A 14,806-nucleotide genomic window follows, 5' to 3' on the forward strand; every position below is an offset into this window, starting at 1 on the left:
CACAAATCATATCCAGCACATAGATGCAAATGAAGCATGAATACTATAAATTAGAAATAGTAGTGCTAGAAACGACATTCAGACACTGATGTGGTTTGTGTAACATATAAAAGAGGACAATGATCCCAGCTCTAACTTGGTGCAAGTGTATGAATAAAGTTTATTATTAGTAGTACAATAAAACCGATGTTCTCCATTACAATTCAGTTTTGTCTTCTTCAGCGTCCTCCAGTAAACAGAAAAAGGAACTGTGTGTGTGCTCTCACTGTGTTTTTCATCTTCTATCTTCATCCTTGCAAAAAAAGAAACTTGCATGAGAGGTTTCACTCAGTTATTGGCTTCAGCTCCATTCTTAGCTTGCTGCTAATTTTAGGCAACACTGCCATTCCCACCATTGTCACCATCTGTTGCATTGGATAGTAGTTTAGTGGTGACATATAAAGCACCATTATTAGGCCTGATAGTACTTAATATATTTAGATCTCTGTCTCTCTGTCTTTCATTACAGTGACATAAATACATTTTGTATCATGGTTGTGTGGGCTCTTGATTGGCAGCTGATGACTCATTAAGCCCTTTGTGTTATTGGTTTGCAGGTGCTATTTTTACTGCTATTTCTTTTAATAGAAGACACCCGCGATCATGTGGAGCTAATGTTGAACACATACAAGAATACAAGAGATCTGAGGTTTGTTGCATTTATTTTTATACAGTACTTTTAGCAACATTTACTCATTACATTCACACCACGATGTTTAAAAAAGACAACTCAATAAACAATATATGCTAATTTTAAATATTCCAAAGTGATCAAGACCTTCTTGACTCCCCATGTACACCTTCTTAGACACTATAAGGACGGACAATAAAAAGGTGTGTTTGCATGTGCTCATACGCATGCACCAATGAAGAACATGGCAGTAAGTTTAGGTCATTGAATTGTAGTTTTGATCATACAAACACAGTTATTTCTCAGAGAAAGATTTCATAAGGCAGAAATAATGCAACTGGTTGAGTTAAACCTCAGTGGGCAAAACCCAATAGATATAATTTATCTAAAAAAAAAAAGAGCAGTTCCAAGGCATCAATATCATGAAATCTTGTGGCCTAATGAAAAAAAAATCTAACTAGTCATATAAAATCGTCAGTCTTTTATTTGTCATTTATATTCTATTTTATATTGTTCACTCATATTTCCTGTTTTTCACTTGTCATTTAGCTAATTTTACATCTATGTTTTTGGTGTTTATCTCAACCAATAGTTCAGCCTCCAGAGCAGCTCTACCTCTGTTCACGTGCCTCATCCCTCCGTCCTTCCCTTTGTCATGTTCCTGAGCCTCGAGACCCCTGTGATGTGTGTCTAAGTAGTGGGTTTCCCGCCCCATTTCCATTGAGATCCTGGTTGTCTGGCACCCACCCTCGAGGTGGTGGTAGCTGGGGAGGACGCACTGTTTCCTCTCCTTCTCCTTCTGAGTCAGCTGGCTCAACATCTGCTTCTCGATTCGAGCTGTGCCTCCTAGGTGCAGGAACTGGTCCTTTCCTGTCTCTGAAGCTGGAAGCTTTGAGACTTCCAGGCCCCCTCTCATCTAAAACATCCAGCCCAGGAGCAACTGGCTTCTCCCCTGTACTCCCAGACTCCTTGATGGTGTTCAACCTCCTCATAGACACTTCGGAGCGGTATGAGGAGCGGGGCGACACACCAGAAACTTGGAGACGGTCTGAGAGACGATCCAACTGACCACCACCTGACACAACACAAATATTTAAGCATTTAGTTTGTAACCAGGACAATCAAAAACAAAGATGCTTTCATCAGTATAAACTCACCATGACTTCGTCTTCTGAGGTGGAAGGCAGACTCCAGATCCCCGCCAGGCTGGAGGGAGAAGTACTTCTGAGACTTGGGGATGTTCAGTGCAGGCTGGAAGAAGAGGAGGAAGAATAAGGGTCAGGCAGGTATAAAGCAGGAAGTTATTTATTAAAGTCCTTTTAAAACAGAAACCCACCTGCTCACGGAAACTTTCAGCACGGAGGCTGCGTCTGATGCTTGCATGTCGGCGAATCAGAATCTCCCTGGCCGGGTTGTTCTCGGGTAGGTTGTATTTGTTGGTGTAAGCCATCGTCTGAACAACAAGGAGAGATACTTGGTAAGAAGTGAACGGTGGGAACAACAAATTTAATATAAATAGTTGATGCACAGGAAACGTTAGGGTGAGAAGTAACATTTACGCTGACTCTGATTCTTGTAAAACAACAACACAAAAAAATCTGAAATAAGGGAAACTAGTCATTTGGAGTGTTTGCATCATCAGAAGTTTAGGACCCATTGTTTTTTTAAGGGACTAAAGGTAAAGATATCTTGGCTGCATCAAATTTACCCTTTTTTATGTTTCCTCTGAGTCGCCCAGCTTTATGGAAGTGGTAAAATAAACTGATGGACCACTACTTTAAGGTTCAGAAAAGTTCAGACACCATAATCAAATACAAGTAAAAACAAAACAGCTACTGCAATTTTACAGAATTCATGAAAATATTATTATGTGAGAGAAATTTCAGGTGTATTTTCCTTGAAACTACACATATTTCTTCTTATTTGCTTTTTCAATGAGCATGTATACACTGCAAAAATACTCCAACAAGTCATTTAACCTGCAGAAACTACTGATTTCTATTGCTTCTCATGCAGATTAACTTTAACGCCATCAAAAATAAATGTTTTTATGAAATCTGATGAATTTGTCAACCAAAGACATTTAAGAACATTAAATGAGTCATTAAAGCTTATACACCTGTCTAGTTTCCAATCAAAAATGACCAATCATGAGAAATAAACATGGGAAGCGTTACACACACATGTAGTTTAAGGGAAAAGATACATGGAGACCTATTCCAGAAATTAATGTTGAAATGGTATTAAACACCATTAGATGTCAATTCAACTTCATTTAAAAGCGAAACCTCTTGTTTTTGAACAGACACAACCGATGACACATTGACAGCGTAGAGCTATGCCAATGATTTTACCTTCTGTCTGATCTTGTACATGTTCTTTGACAGGATGTCGTGCATTTTCCTCACGTCGGCTGCCAGGAACTTCTTCTTCGATCGAGACGCTTCCTTCCTCTCATCACTGATAGGAGGTGAGAGCAATGAAGGGTGAATGAGAGACATTAATGAAATCTAATGTTTTGCTATTACTACTGACATTAAGACGAGTTGCAATTAGGATGGACAGATTTCCAGCTGATGGAAAACTGCACCATCAGCTGGAGCCAAATTAGATTTGTTTAATGCATTAAGCAGATGCACTTGCAGTGACAGTTAGTGAGCAGATAGAGTTTCACAGTCAGTATTAGCTTTATCATTGTCATTCTAATCATTTGCTAAAATTTGCAGGTCATGTATAAGCTGTTATAGTGAAACAACAGCCATGCTAGTGGCTCTAATAATTTGTACTTGGGTTCAGGATCACCAAGGTTATGATGATTTATCCTGAGAGGAGCATGAATGTCAAATTTAATGGCAAACCATCCAGTAACGGTTAAGATGTTTCACTAAAAACCACAAATGTCAACTTCATGGTGGTGTTAGAGGAAAAGTTAGTGAATCACCAAAGTTATTAGGATTCATTCTCTGGGCACCATGAATGTCTCTGTAATTATTTATGGAAATCCATCCACTAATTGTTGATATATTTTCATCTGAACCAAAGTGGACCAACATTGCCATCCCTAGAGCCATGCTAATTGGTATAATAATACTATAATAACATTATAATAATAATAATAGATCCTTCTAGTTGGAGAGTACCTGGATCAAAAAACTTGATCAATAGCTTATTAACATTAAAAGCTGCAGACTTGATGAAGGCAAAAACATCATTAATCATTAATAAAGGTTTTTCCACTTTGCAGTAAGACATCAAGTCTTTTCTTTAATGAACTGATCAGCCTGTGTAGAGTAACTTACTGCAGAGAAACAATAGATGGCGCTGCACTCAGGTCTCCCAGAGGCGTGTCCAGTAAGCCGATGGCGGTCTGCAGCTCCAGTTTCTTATACAGAGACACAATACTGGACTCAGCCCTGTTGTCTCGAAGCAAGATGCGCCTCAAAATACGATCGTTGAACTTCTTAAACCTGACACACAAACAAAGGAATAGAGAATATATCAAGCATTGATGCTGAATATCCAAAATATCCCAAATAAATTCATTATATTTCAATCTGTGTTGTTTTTCTTGAATCTTACTAAGTAATAAACAGAAATATCCTACTTGTCTTTCCAGTAAAAGTGGCTCCATTGTCCACACAAGTCCTCAATACCACTAACAATGTGCTCCATCACCTGGCCAAAACACAGAAATGCAGCAATTTACCAACTAGAACAGGTGTCAAGGGACAGGCAGTAGAAGAAAAACAACATGAGCTGTTAAAGCTGTTAAATAAGGATTAAAATCAGTAAAGAAGAGAAAACAAAATACATTACAGTAACAGCTAATACTTGCCCTATTGTGAACCTCGACATTGATGGTGTTCAGATCTTTGTTGGTCCTCCTGATGTTTATATACTCTACTATGGGACGGATGCTGATACCCTGGAAAGATGATAGAAAATATATATAAAAGCAGTCAGAGTGCTTGTTTTTGAAATAACCTGGCTGTTGAAAAGAAAAAAACAATATTGTAAATCCACAGAAACCACATTTAAGCTGTTACTGTGCATGTGTAACAGATGATAATGGATATGTAAATTCAACTTGTTATATCATTATTTATTTGAAACCAATCATTAGTGCCTATATTCGGTGGTAGGTAAGATATTTAAGATAAGCTGTAGCGTTAGTCTAATCTTCTATGTTGTGTTATTGGCTTATATTGTTTCCTAATGTATTGTTTTGTAAGTAAAACTATATTTTTTGCCCAAAGGTTTGTATAATTACTCACTGATACAGATTTTAATTTAATTTCCAACTTACTAAACTACAATAAAAGAAGCTAGTCTTGTATACCAGGGTTCAAGCACCCGCTGCAACTCAAAAAAGCCCATATTAGACGTCTCATTGTTGGCAGAAGAACTCACAGGCTTCAACAACTCTTCAGTAAATTAAATTAATTCCCCCTTTACACTCTACTTTTTTCTTTCTACAGTACCAGCTGAAACCCCAGAATGCTTGGTTGTATATGTTACTGAAATATACTGTAGATTTGGATCTTTCCCAGCTTGCCTTGGGCAGGAGCTATAGCTCTGGATAAGATCATAACATGTGTCAAGAACATTTTCAGTTTCTAAAACCTGCCCATAGTCTCCTGTCAAACAATAATATGAAGTACAGGGTGAAGTTGTGTCTCACCTGCACCAAAACAGTGAATATAATGATGGCGATTGAAGCGGTGACAAACAGATTCCTTCTGTTTATGTGATTGGGCAAAGTGAAGACCAGGGCAAAGCAGATTGCCCCTCGCAGGCCTCCGTAGGACAGGCCAAACTGGTCCTTGAAAGTGAACTGGATTGTACGGAAGGGGTTGATGATCTGGGTTAACACCAGAATGCCTGCAGGAAAGGAGTTGAGAGGTTTGATGAGCCTGTGAATGAACTAAGATCTCTATCGCAGTGTTGGAAAGTAACTAAGTACAATTTTGAGGTACTTGTACTTTACTGGAGTGTTATACTTTTAATCCATTACATTTCAGAAGGAAATATTGTATTTCTTTAAGTATTTTTATACTGTGTTTTACTTCTTCCTCTGCTTTTTTGGCAGAGGTTGTTCGCTCCCAAATCCCAGAAGCTCTGGAACAACCCATCCGAGGAAATAAGTCTCTCACCGATTACTCTCCAGATGAAGGCAAACAGCAGCGTAAACATGATGTAGGCCCAGTTCCACTCGTGGTCACTTGTTATGGTGACAACACCCAGGAAGAAAAAGATGAGAGTTTCGGAGACGGTGGCCAGCATCTTGATAACGTGGCGAATGGTGGTGCAGGATCTCTGAGATACATTCTCCTCCACGTAGAACTTCATGGTTATGGCACATGTTATAATGCTGCAGGGAGGGAAAAAATTAAAGCCTTTTGTGACTGAGCCTTAAAACCCTGCAAGTACACATTCCTCTGAGAGGTCAAGGATGTGATCTGTCACCTCCTGTGCCAGTTAGAGCTAAGTACTGATTCCTCTGATCAGATTTTGACTAGATATGTCCATAAATTTAACAATGGAAAGACAGGCTTTTTAAAGGCTTTGTATAGAAAAGTGGATGAAATGGTCGGATTATATTAAATCAACATGTATTGATGAATAAATTAAGGTTTCTCTGTTCATTTATGTATTTATTTATTCTTGTTTACAGTAATTTCTGAAATGGAAGCTGTAAAATGGATGGATGCAGATTCTGGATACTTTTTGTTAACTTAAGTTGGAATCTACCAAATTAAACAGATATCTGGCAACTGTTACCCATTTTTCAGCCACTTAATGTCTGCAACTGCCATCTGAATTTGGTATTTAAACCTGCAACTTCTCACTTTTCATCTCTCTAACTTTTCAAACAATAATATCAACATGAAATTTTGTTAGATGCAGGTTAATAAACTGTATTTAATATATTTCTAGAGTTTTTGGTCTACACCCAGTGTTTCCACTCACGCCAAGACGCTGGAGAGGCCAAACAGCTCGGCCACCAAGTACGCCAGGTAGCTGTACATGAAGATAAAGAGGGGCTCGATCTGTCGGGTGTTGTGGGTGAAACGTGTGGTGAACGCTGCCACAAAACCAAACAGCATGCCAAAGGAGACTCCTCCAACCCCCACCACGACGAACCTGGCCACACCCAGGAACACATCAGTGGATTCAACAAGTGACATGTCTGTCACGAAGGAAAAAATGCTGTAAAGAGCCTGAGACACAACGACAAAGACAGAAAAAGAAGATCAGGAAAGAAAGTCTATAAACACTTTAAGGTTGGATAGTTTCACATCTAGCTATTGTTACCTCAGTTTACATGACACACAAACACACAACACAGACTGTAACCTGCAGTTCACACACAGCTGTTGTCAAGCAGGTTTGACAACTCAAATCCTCTCAGGAATCTGCTCCAATTCAACTACGGGTGAAACTGTTAAACTTGACTGTTGGGTCAGACTGAATAGTATGTGCCAACGCAACCTGTGTCACTTGTTTGGTAATACTGACATGTTCAAGGCACCCAAGATACAACTGGGGTGCCAGTTAGTTAGTTTTGAGTCAAACTTGCTTCTCAGGTTAAATGCAGCCAAAGCAAAGACGGATCTGTTGTGGTTGACATTTCCATTCATCAGTGGGGAACTGGTCAAACTAGACTGGGGGGGGGGGGGGGGAAGAAGGGGCACACAGATCTACTGTTGTTTGCATATCACCCCCCAGGCATTGCAGTCTCTTTCACAAATGTACAGGAGACCAATTGCATTTTGCCTAAATGGAAATGTGTAACTTACTGATGTCATGTTGGATTCTGGGCATTTAGATTCACCAGCTGTTTACCTTTTTCCTGCTACAAAAAGATCAGACTTAAAGGCAGGTTCACAGTTTTTTAGGTGTGTCTTAAAACAACAGTCAAGTGTCCATATGAACAGTGAAAAAGGTTTTTCCTCGTTGTAATCATTCCTCCTGTTCATACTGGCTATTAAAAGATCCCCTTCAAATGCACTTTCAGTGTAAGTGATGGGGGACAAAATCCACAGTGTGTCCACACAGTCATTTAGTGCAAAAATGCATTTAAAAGTTGATCTGAAGCTTATACATGTGATTCCTCAGCTTAGTATGTCTCAAGAGCGATACTGAATCCTTCTACAGTATCTCCCAGCTTTGGTATTTGATCACAAGCTTGCCCAACAAGATGTTTCTGCACATACAGCTAGTTTTATGCAAACACACACACAACCTCTGTACTCACCACAGTGACAGCATCGTTGAAGAGTCCCTCCCCAAATATGACTATATGTATCTGCTCATTCACCCCGATGTCCTCAAACACGTTCAGCACGGCCACAGGGTCAACAGCTGAAATGATGGACGCAAACAGCAAGTTCTCCTGCAGTAAAGTAAGGGATAGAGAAAATGGAAAGAAAACAAAGAAAGAGGTTTTTACTGTTTTTACTGTAAAACACAGCAGTAAATCATTCTTTGTGTCTAGTTTTCTTTGTTAGACATTTAGATGAATGAATAATGAAACATCTTCATTATTTAAGGAAACAATCTCACCACAAGGTACATTTAGTAGCTGTTCTGGAGCTTTTCCATTTGTTGTGAAATTGCAGAAGTTTTAAGAACTTTTGAAGGGTAATTGTTGATTGACCTTGGAGCTTTTGATGATATCACATGACAGATGATGAGATTGTTTTCTCAGCCACTGTTTTGAAGGCCAAGAATGAAACATTTCTCTGTTATTGTTGTGAATTTTTTGGAAATGTTGGAGCCACTTATGCATTTTATTCCAAACCCTTTAATCTAAAGTTTACTTTTAGATTTTAGTTTTCTAGTCTTTGGGCAATTTCATGTGTTCAGGCCTGAAATTATTTGATTAAGGAATCATATGGTTGTAGATATTACTGTGTTTTAAAGGATGATAAGCCAAAAATATTGGAAACCACTGCCTTGCAATATGTTGGTGCAATTCTTAAAATGGGTGATCCCAATGGGAATTGAAAATCTCATGCTGGCAGTATGAGAGGGAAATAGTGTGGGGGGGTATCTTGTCTGAATTCCCTTTTAAAGACTTAGAGATTACTGTTTTTGATGCTTCAACATTTTTCACTGATTCAAATTTAAAAAGCTAAACTGTCAAATATCAAAATCACATAAAAACACACACACTCCTGTGCTTCCCGTGTTTGTTCCTGACCTGCAGGTTGATATCTTGAAGTCCAAACACCTCAAACTGGCAGATGGCGTAGAGGGAGAGCCCTATGCCGATACTGTTCCACAGAGTTCCCACCACGCTGTACCACAGCACCGTGCCGATGTTTTCAAAGAACGGCCTGGTGGGCATGAAGTAGCCGCTCTCCAGGACGATGGGTGGGAGCATATAGAGGAAGAAGACGTTGGAGCTGAGAACAGCCGGGGGCTCCTCTTTGACTGAGTGCATGATGCCGCCAACTATTAGGCCGATGGCAATGAGGAGGCAGGACTCTGGGATCCAAATGGTGATTTTATGGTAAATGTGGAAACCTGAAAAGAAGACAAGAGACAATAAAGAGATTGGACTCCAACCTACAGATTAAGGCTATGTTGCTGTCATTATTTGGTTTGCAAATCCTGATGCAAATAATGCACAAACACCAATGTAAAGACCACCTGGAAACATTTTGTTCAAGTGGTTCATCCAAACGTACCAATTTTGGCAAAGGAGGCCAGCAGCACCCACAGAGTAAACTCAAAGGGGACCTGTATCCGAGGGTAATCCATAGTAAATACAGGAAGACTGGGTCTCTCCTCCTCAGGGAAGGCCTGCGGTTCATTCATTTCATTTTGGAAGGGTTTGACAGTGAGGAAGTTGGTTGGTGGTGAAGGTTTTGACTCCTGCATCTCACATTTCCCTCCGACACAGCAGATCGAGATTAACAGGAGCATGTAAAAGGCTCCTCTCTCAGTCCTGACTTCAGACCAAATCAAGGCCCCCATTTTCACAGGTTAACACAGATCTCAGGTTTTTCCAAAGTGAGGCAGAAAACACTTAAAATATTAGTCCCAAAACATTGAAGAAAAAAGTCTTTTGTGCAGTTTTAGTTGGGTGCAGCCAATAAAAAACTAAAATAGTCAAAAATTTGCTGGAAAGTTCTCATTAAGACCTATAAATCCTTCATTATTAGTTCAATAATGGCTCTTTTAATCCACATCCAGAGTGACAAAGTGTCAAAGTTTCAAATGGAAGTAAAAAATGTGACATGTTGAAGTTTTAGGACAAACAAAATGAATTCAGCAGCTCCTTCTAAGCAGTCTGAGGTGCAACACAATTCTGGTTTCAACTGTTGCTGAACCTGCTTGACACAAAACCTGTGAGTCTTGCCTACTGGGTGGAGCCCACTGGAGCTGATTGTCCCACAGTGACATGAAACAAAAGTTGCTTGCCTATGTTGTTGGCATGTTTGTTGAAGTCCAACCCCCGCTCTAATTCAGTGTAAATGGGTGTTAAAATGAACCATATAAAACATGGACACAGGTTTATGGTTGTGACTCAGGAGGGTCTCTGTAAAGCTGGAACTGGAGGTTTTAATGCGTATTTTAACACCTGCAATTACAAATAATCTCCACATGATGGTGGTAGAGGACAACATGAACTTTGAACACTTGCTATATCAAAGGATGGGCCAAGTATGAACACATTTAGAGGGAAAATCTTAATATGCCTTCTTAGAAAGTTCCACATTCACAAGTCAAATATTATGATATTATAATATTGTAAATATGGCCTACCGCTTGCAGTAAGGAGAGCCCTACATATCCCATCTTTAAGACTCATCTCAAACAATGGCTCAAGGCAAAGCACAACTGTGATCACTGTTAACCAGACATGTGTACAATGTATTTTGTCTTTTTCTGCTTGTGTATTTGTATATTTATATTTGGATATTGTTACTGATAGTGTTTCTGTTTTTGTTATTTGCCTAGGGAGTACAGATATAAATTAGCATTCTTGCTAACTCCAGCATGTTTACATCTTGTATTTTATACTGATGTTCATTAATGTGCTCTGCCCCTATCAAACAAACAAACAAACAAACAAATAAGAAAAACTGATTTTTCTCAATCCCTTAGAAAGCATCCACAACTTCCCCAAACATCATCAGCTCTTCAAAATCCATGTGAGAAATTATATGCTGTACAAATTTATGTTTTTATATTTTATGTCCTTTTTCTTTCACTTTGTTTTCCAGTTTATAATGCAATTATAAGACTCATTGAATTATTTAATTTCACATATTTTGATTCACTTATTTGTTTCTATCTATCTGTATTTTTTCTATTTGTCATTGTTTTTTAGGATTTATTTATATTAGAGTTAGGCACTTTTATGTTTTGTGACTGTTGATATTTTTTGTATTTTGAACTGTTACTGAAAAAGAAAAATGTCATTATCATTAGTTGGTACTAGTTCTGGTGGAAGTATTTGTAATGAGGGTAGTGGCTCTTCCAGGCAATTAATATAGTTGAAGTACAGCAGCAGCAGCAGAAGTTGTGGTGGGGGTAGTAGTAGTGACATGCAGTACTGCAGTTGTAGTAGTTGTAAGTAGCTGTAATAAGGTACTATTCTACTTATAGTGTGACGATGATTATGCTTAGCTTGCATGTTTTAGGAATAGATAGCTAGATATACAATATATAAGTGTGTCTGTATCCAGTAAATTGTTGTTAGCTTTTAATAATTTACATTGTGTATAAGTTATTGCCAGCTGTGGAAGAAATGCTCAGTTCTTTTATGAAGTAAAAGTGAAACATTACAGAACATAAAAATACTGTTACAAGTCCTGCATTGAAAATCTTACTTAAGTAAAAGTATGTAAGTATTACCAGGTAAGGACACATGCCTGTGCAGGAAAATTGTCCTTGTGAGTGTTATATAAGTACATATCACACTATCGGATAGTTATTACTGAAGCATTAATGTGTAAGATCATTTTTAATGTTGTAGCTGATTTAGTTATACGCATTTTAACTAATTTGTATACTGTTGGGTCATTTAATCGATAACAATATGTCACATTTCATATTCTGCAAAGTAGTATCTGTCATCTAAATGTAGATTTGTACAATTTGCCTCTGAAATCTAGTGGAATAGAAGTAAATAGTTTAAAATGACAATACACAAGTACTTCAAAACTATATTTAAAGTCCCCCTCTACCCAAAAAAGTGTTTTTCTATGTGTCCCTACAGTTGGATGTTTGAGCTTCACTGTGCAGAATGATGTATGTGCAGAATTTGACACAGTTTTCACATTCATCTGCTGAAAGTGGAAAATTCCTTTGTGCACATTTCAACTGGTTTGGACGTTTTTCTGGTCCAATATTCAAATTACACAAATGTGATGTGGAAACTTGAGGCACGCATGAACTTTTCATTGAAGTAGGAGACATCTTGTGTCCAGCAGGAAAACTTTAGAAATTAAATATATTTGCATATTTCTACATACTTGAGTTCTTAATGAGGGAGAAGGAACAGATGATAACAAGATAATATAACTTTTTATGTGGAAAAACAATATCAGACACAAATTGTTATTCAAAGTAGAGTATTTTATTTACATCTTAGGGATCTTTAAGTACAGCACTTTACTAAACATATTTAATTTTGTTCGACAGAGAAATAATAGGCCTGTAATTAGGCCTATTATATTTTTATGTCATCGTTTGGAAAAAAAAATCTACGTGTTGCGTAGGAGCCTGCGTGATGACGCAGCCGGCGTGCTACGCAGGAGGCGTAACCAGCGGCGACTGCAGCCAGAAAGAGACAGAAACAGTGCGGAAGGTTGAGAGCTCAGTCCTCCTCACAACAGTTAGCTTACACCTAACAAACGGATATTTTATCACAACTCGAAACTGAGCCGGTAAGTAATGACTGTTTATCACGAATTTTAATTCAAAACACGTAGCGTAACGGCAGCTTTAACGGCTAACGGCTGCGTGCTTTGATAGTGTTTACTTCACACAGTAACGGAAGCTTGTTTAGTAAGCTAAGTCAGTATTTTATGTTGTTTTATGTTAGTAAACAAGCCTTATATTTATGGCATATAACTTCTAAACAAGGGAGGACAACGAGCAGTTGAGCACGGCAGGGCAGGTCAGGACGTAGGGGATCAACAGAGGATATAAAACGTACTTAACAGAGATAACAGTTAGTAAATTGGTCATAATTGTGCTTGTGTGTCATATCATAGGAAGAATTTCCTCTGACAGGACATATTAAAGTCTGTAAGTGGCTCATTGAGTGTTGCAGGCTGAGAAACACTGCTGCCGCTAGTATTACGTAACTTAGGGAAACGGTGCATTTTCCTCCAGTGTGTGTGTGTGTGTGTGTGTGTGTGTGTGTGTGTGTGTGTGTGTGTGTGTGTGAGTGTAAACAGTATTGCCATGTCATGTCTGGGCATGGTTATTGCATGATATGACTGATGTTGCAGTTTACAGCCTTCAAATCTTGCACACATGCAGACACACTCATTAGTATATTAGTTATTGTGCAGTCAGGGTAATGTACTGATTTTGCTGAGTGTGTGTGTGTGTGTGTGTGTGTGTGTGTGTGTGTGTGTGTGTGTGTGCTGTACTGCAGCTGTGTGTGTGTGCTGACTGTGGATGTGCACATGTGCTGAGTCTTGAGTGTGTGACTTTGCATGTTGTCCACACATTTCCTCCACAGTCTTTTTTTTTGTGTGTGTCCTGCTGTCAGTGGGTTTGTTCTCACTGCTTGTGCACGAGTCAAGGTCAGCTGGACATCGATATTTTGGGGAGCTGATGAGGCTCTTTATGAGGTGGAGAGTGACCTGCTTGCAGGGCCGTCCTGAGCACGTTTGCTGTCCTAGGTGGTGAGCTTAAATGCAGGTGCCCTCCTGAAAAAATGAAATAAATGAATACATGTGCAGCGATGGTTTTAAAGACACAAACTTCTCAATGCAGCTAGTAATTGTATCTCTTGAGGGGATGTGACAGTCTGGTTCATGTACTTCAGTATCTCATGTTTACAGGCATCATGTCCTTTTCCACTGTAAAGCAAAGCCTCTGCACGCACATCACTACAGCCTCTTCTAGCGAACACAGATGTGATAGTTTGTTGGGAGGATGGTGTTTCACTGTTTGAGTGCACTACAACTGTTGGGTGCTGACTTCTCAGGTGTCTTCACATGTAGTCATATATGTGAAGGAAGTACAGCAGTTGCCCCGTCTCTGTTCAAGGATGGTGTTTGACATCGGATCCGACTGGCCTTGGAAGTCTAAGACCATCAGATTAGTCATCATCAGGGGTAACAAGAGAGGTGGCTGAAAGCTCAGAAAGCCAGTAAGTCGACCTTTGAGACAGAAGATTTTGTTACATTTACTCTTCTCAAATCTGAAGAATGAATTTCATGGTCAGAAGAAGAATTTATGATCTGCACAATATGCAACAAACGTGACAACTTTGGATCATTATTAGTGTCTCATTATAGCTTCAGACGTGGCAACCTTTGAGTTTGTTTCCTCTCGTGTCCACTGAATTACTTTTTTTTGCCCCAAAACCAATAATTCATCATCTTTTGAACCATCCGTCTTCGCTTTTTCCGTGTTGATTTTGTTCTACCTGCAGTCTTGGGAAAACCCCATTACTTCCATTTCCTCTGGCTTTTCCACATAAATCATCTCCTGTCGCTCTCCGTCTCTTCGGTTTTAAAAACTCGAACCAGCCGGTTTGCCAGCCGGCTTTTTTTTTTTCAGCAGGGAAAAATTCTTGAGACGTTTCCAGATTTGATGTGGTGCCTTTGTGGAAAACAGATGCTGAAAATGTTTCAGAGGTCTTTTCTACCCACTCTGACAAGAATAATAGCAGCAATGTGTCTGAGTGTCTGATTAAACATCCCTGGTTCTGATCCGGTCTGGGACTTCTCGGGATGCTGACTGGCAGCATGACAACAATTAGGCTAATTAATTAATTTTGATTAGTTATTTAATGCTAGTAATTGCTTCTTCTCTCTGTTTGACATCATTTTTTCAATACCTGGGGGTTTTGGAGTGTTGTTAGAACAAAACAAGGAACTTAAAGATGTCACCTTGGGCTTTGGGAAGTAGTGTGAAATAGACTATATATTAAAT

The 14,806-nt window shown here is 39.0% G+C and overlaps 2 protein-coding genes across 6 annotated transcripts in view; one reads left to right on the forward strand and one right to left on the reverse strand.

Annotated features, from left to right (window-relative positions):
• Nucleotides 1-640: 640 nt before the first annotated feature.
• LOC137176901 (sodium/hydrogen exchanger 2-like) lies at nucleotides 641-10,340 on the reverse strand. Its single transcript, XM_067582932.1, has 13 exons — nucleotides 9,367-10,340; nucleotides 8,877-9,202; nucleotides 7,929-8,066; nucleotides 6,641-6,891; nucleotides 5,824-6,041; nucleotides 5,352-5,551; nucleotides 4,506-4,595; nucleotides 4,275-4,345; nucleotides 3,970-4,137; nucleotides 3,025-3,130; nucleotides 2,007-2,123; nucleotides 1,828-1,921; nucleotides 641-1,745 (listed from the first exon to the last, which is right to left on the reverse strand). Exons 1-13 carry the CDS (start codon nucleotides 9,653-9,655, stop codon nucleotides 1,324-1,326), a joined length of 2,490 nt encoding a protein of 829 aa, XP_067439033.1. The 5' UTR covers nucleotides 9,656-10,340; the 3' UTR covers nucleotides 641-1,323.
• Nucleotides 10,341-12,429: 2,089 nt separating this feature from the next.
• The window catches only part of LOC137176781 (inositol polyphosphate-4-phosphatase type I A-like), a 50,936-nt gene continuing 48,559 nt past the window's right edge, over nucleotides 12,430-14,806 (forward strand). For 4 of the 5 annotated variants that reach the window (XM_067582700.1, XM_067582706.1, XM_067582707.1 and 1 more), the window contains exon 1: nucleotides 12,430-12,576. The gene's annotated coding sequence lies outside the window, so the exon portion shown is untranslated. The remainder of the gene's footprint in view (nucleotides 12,577-14,806) is intronic. The other variant, XM_067582704.1, reaches the window with a different exon arrangement.

This window comes from Thunnus thynnus, chromosome 24 (genome assembly GCF_963924715.1).
Source record: "Thunnus thynnus chromosome 24, fThuThy2.1, whole genome shotgun sequence".
Taxonomy (NCBI): Eukaryota; Metazoa; Chordata; class Actinopteri; order Scombriformes; family Scombridae; genus Thunnus; species Thunnus thynnus.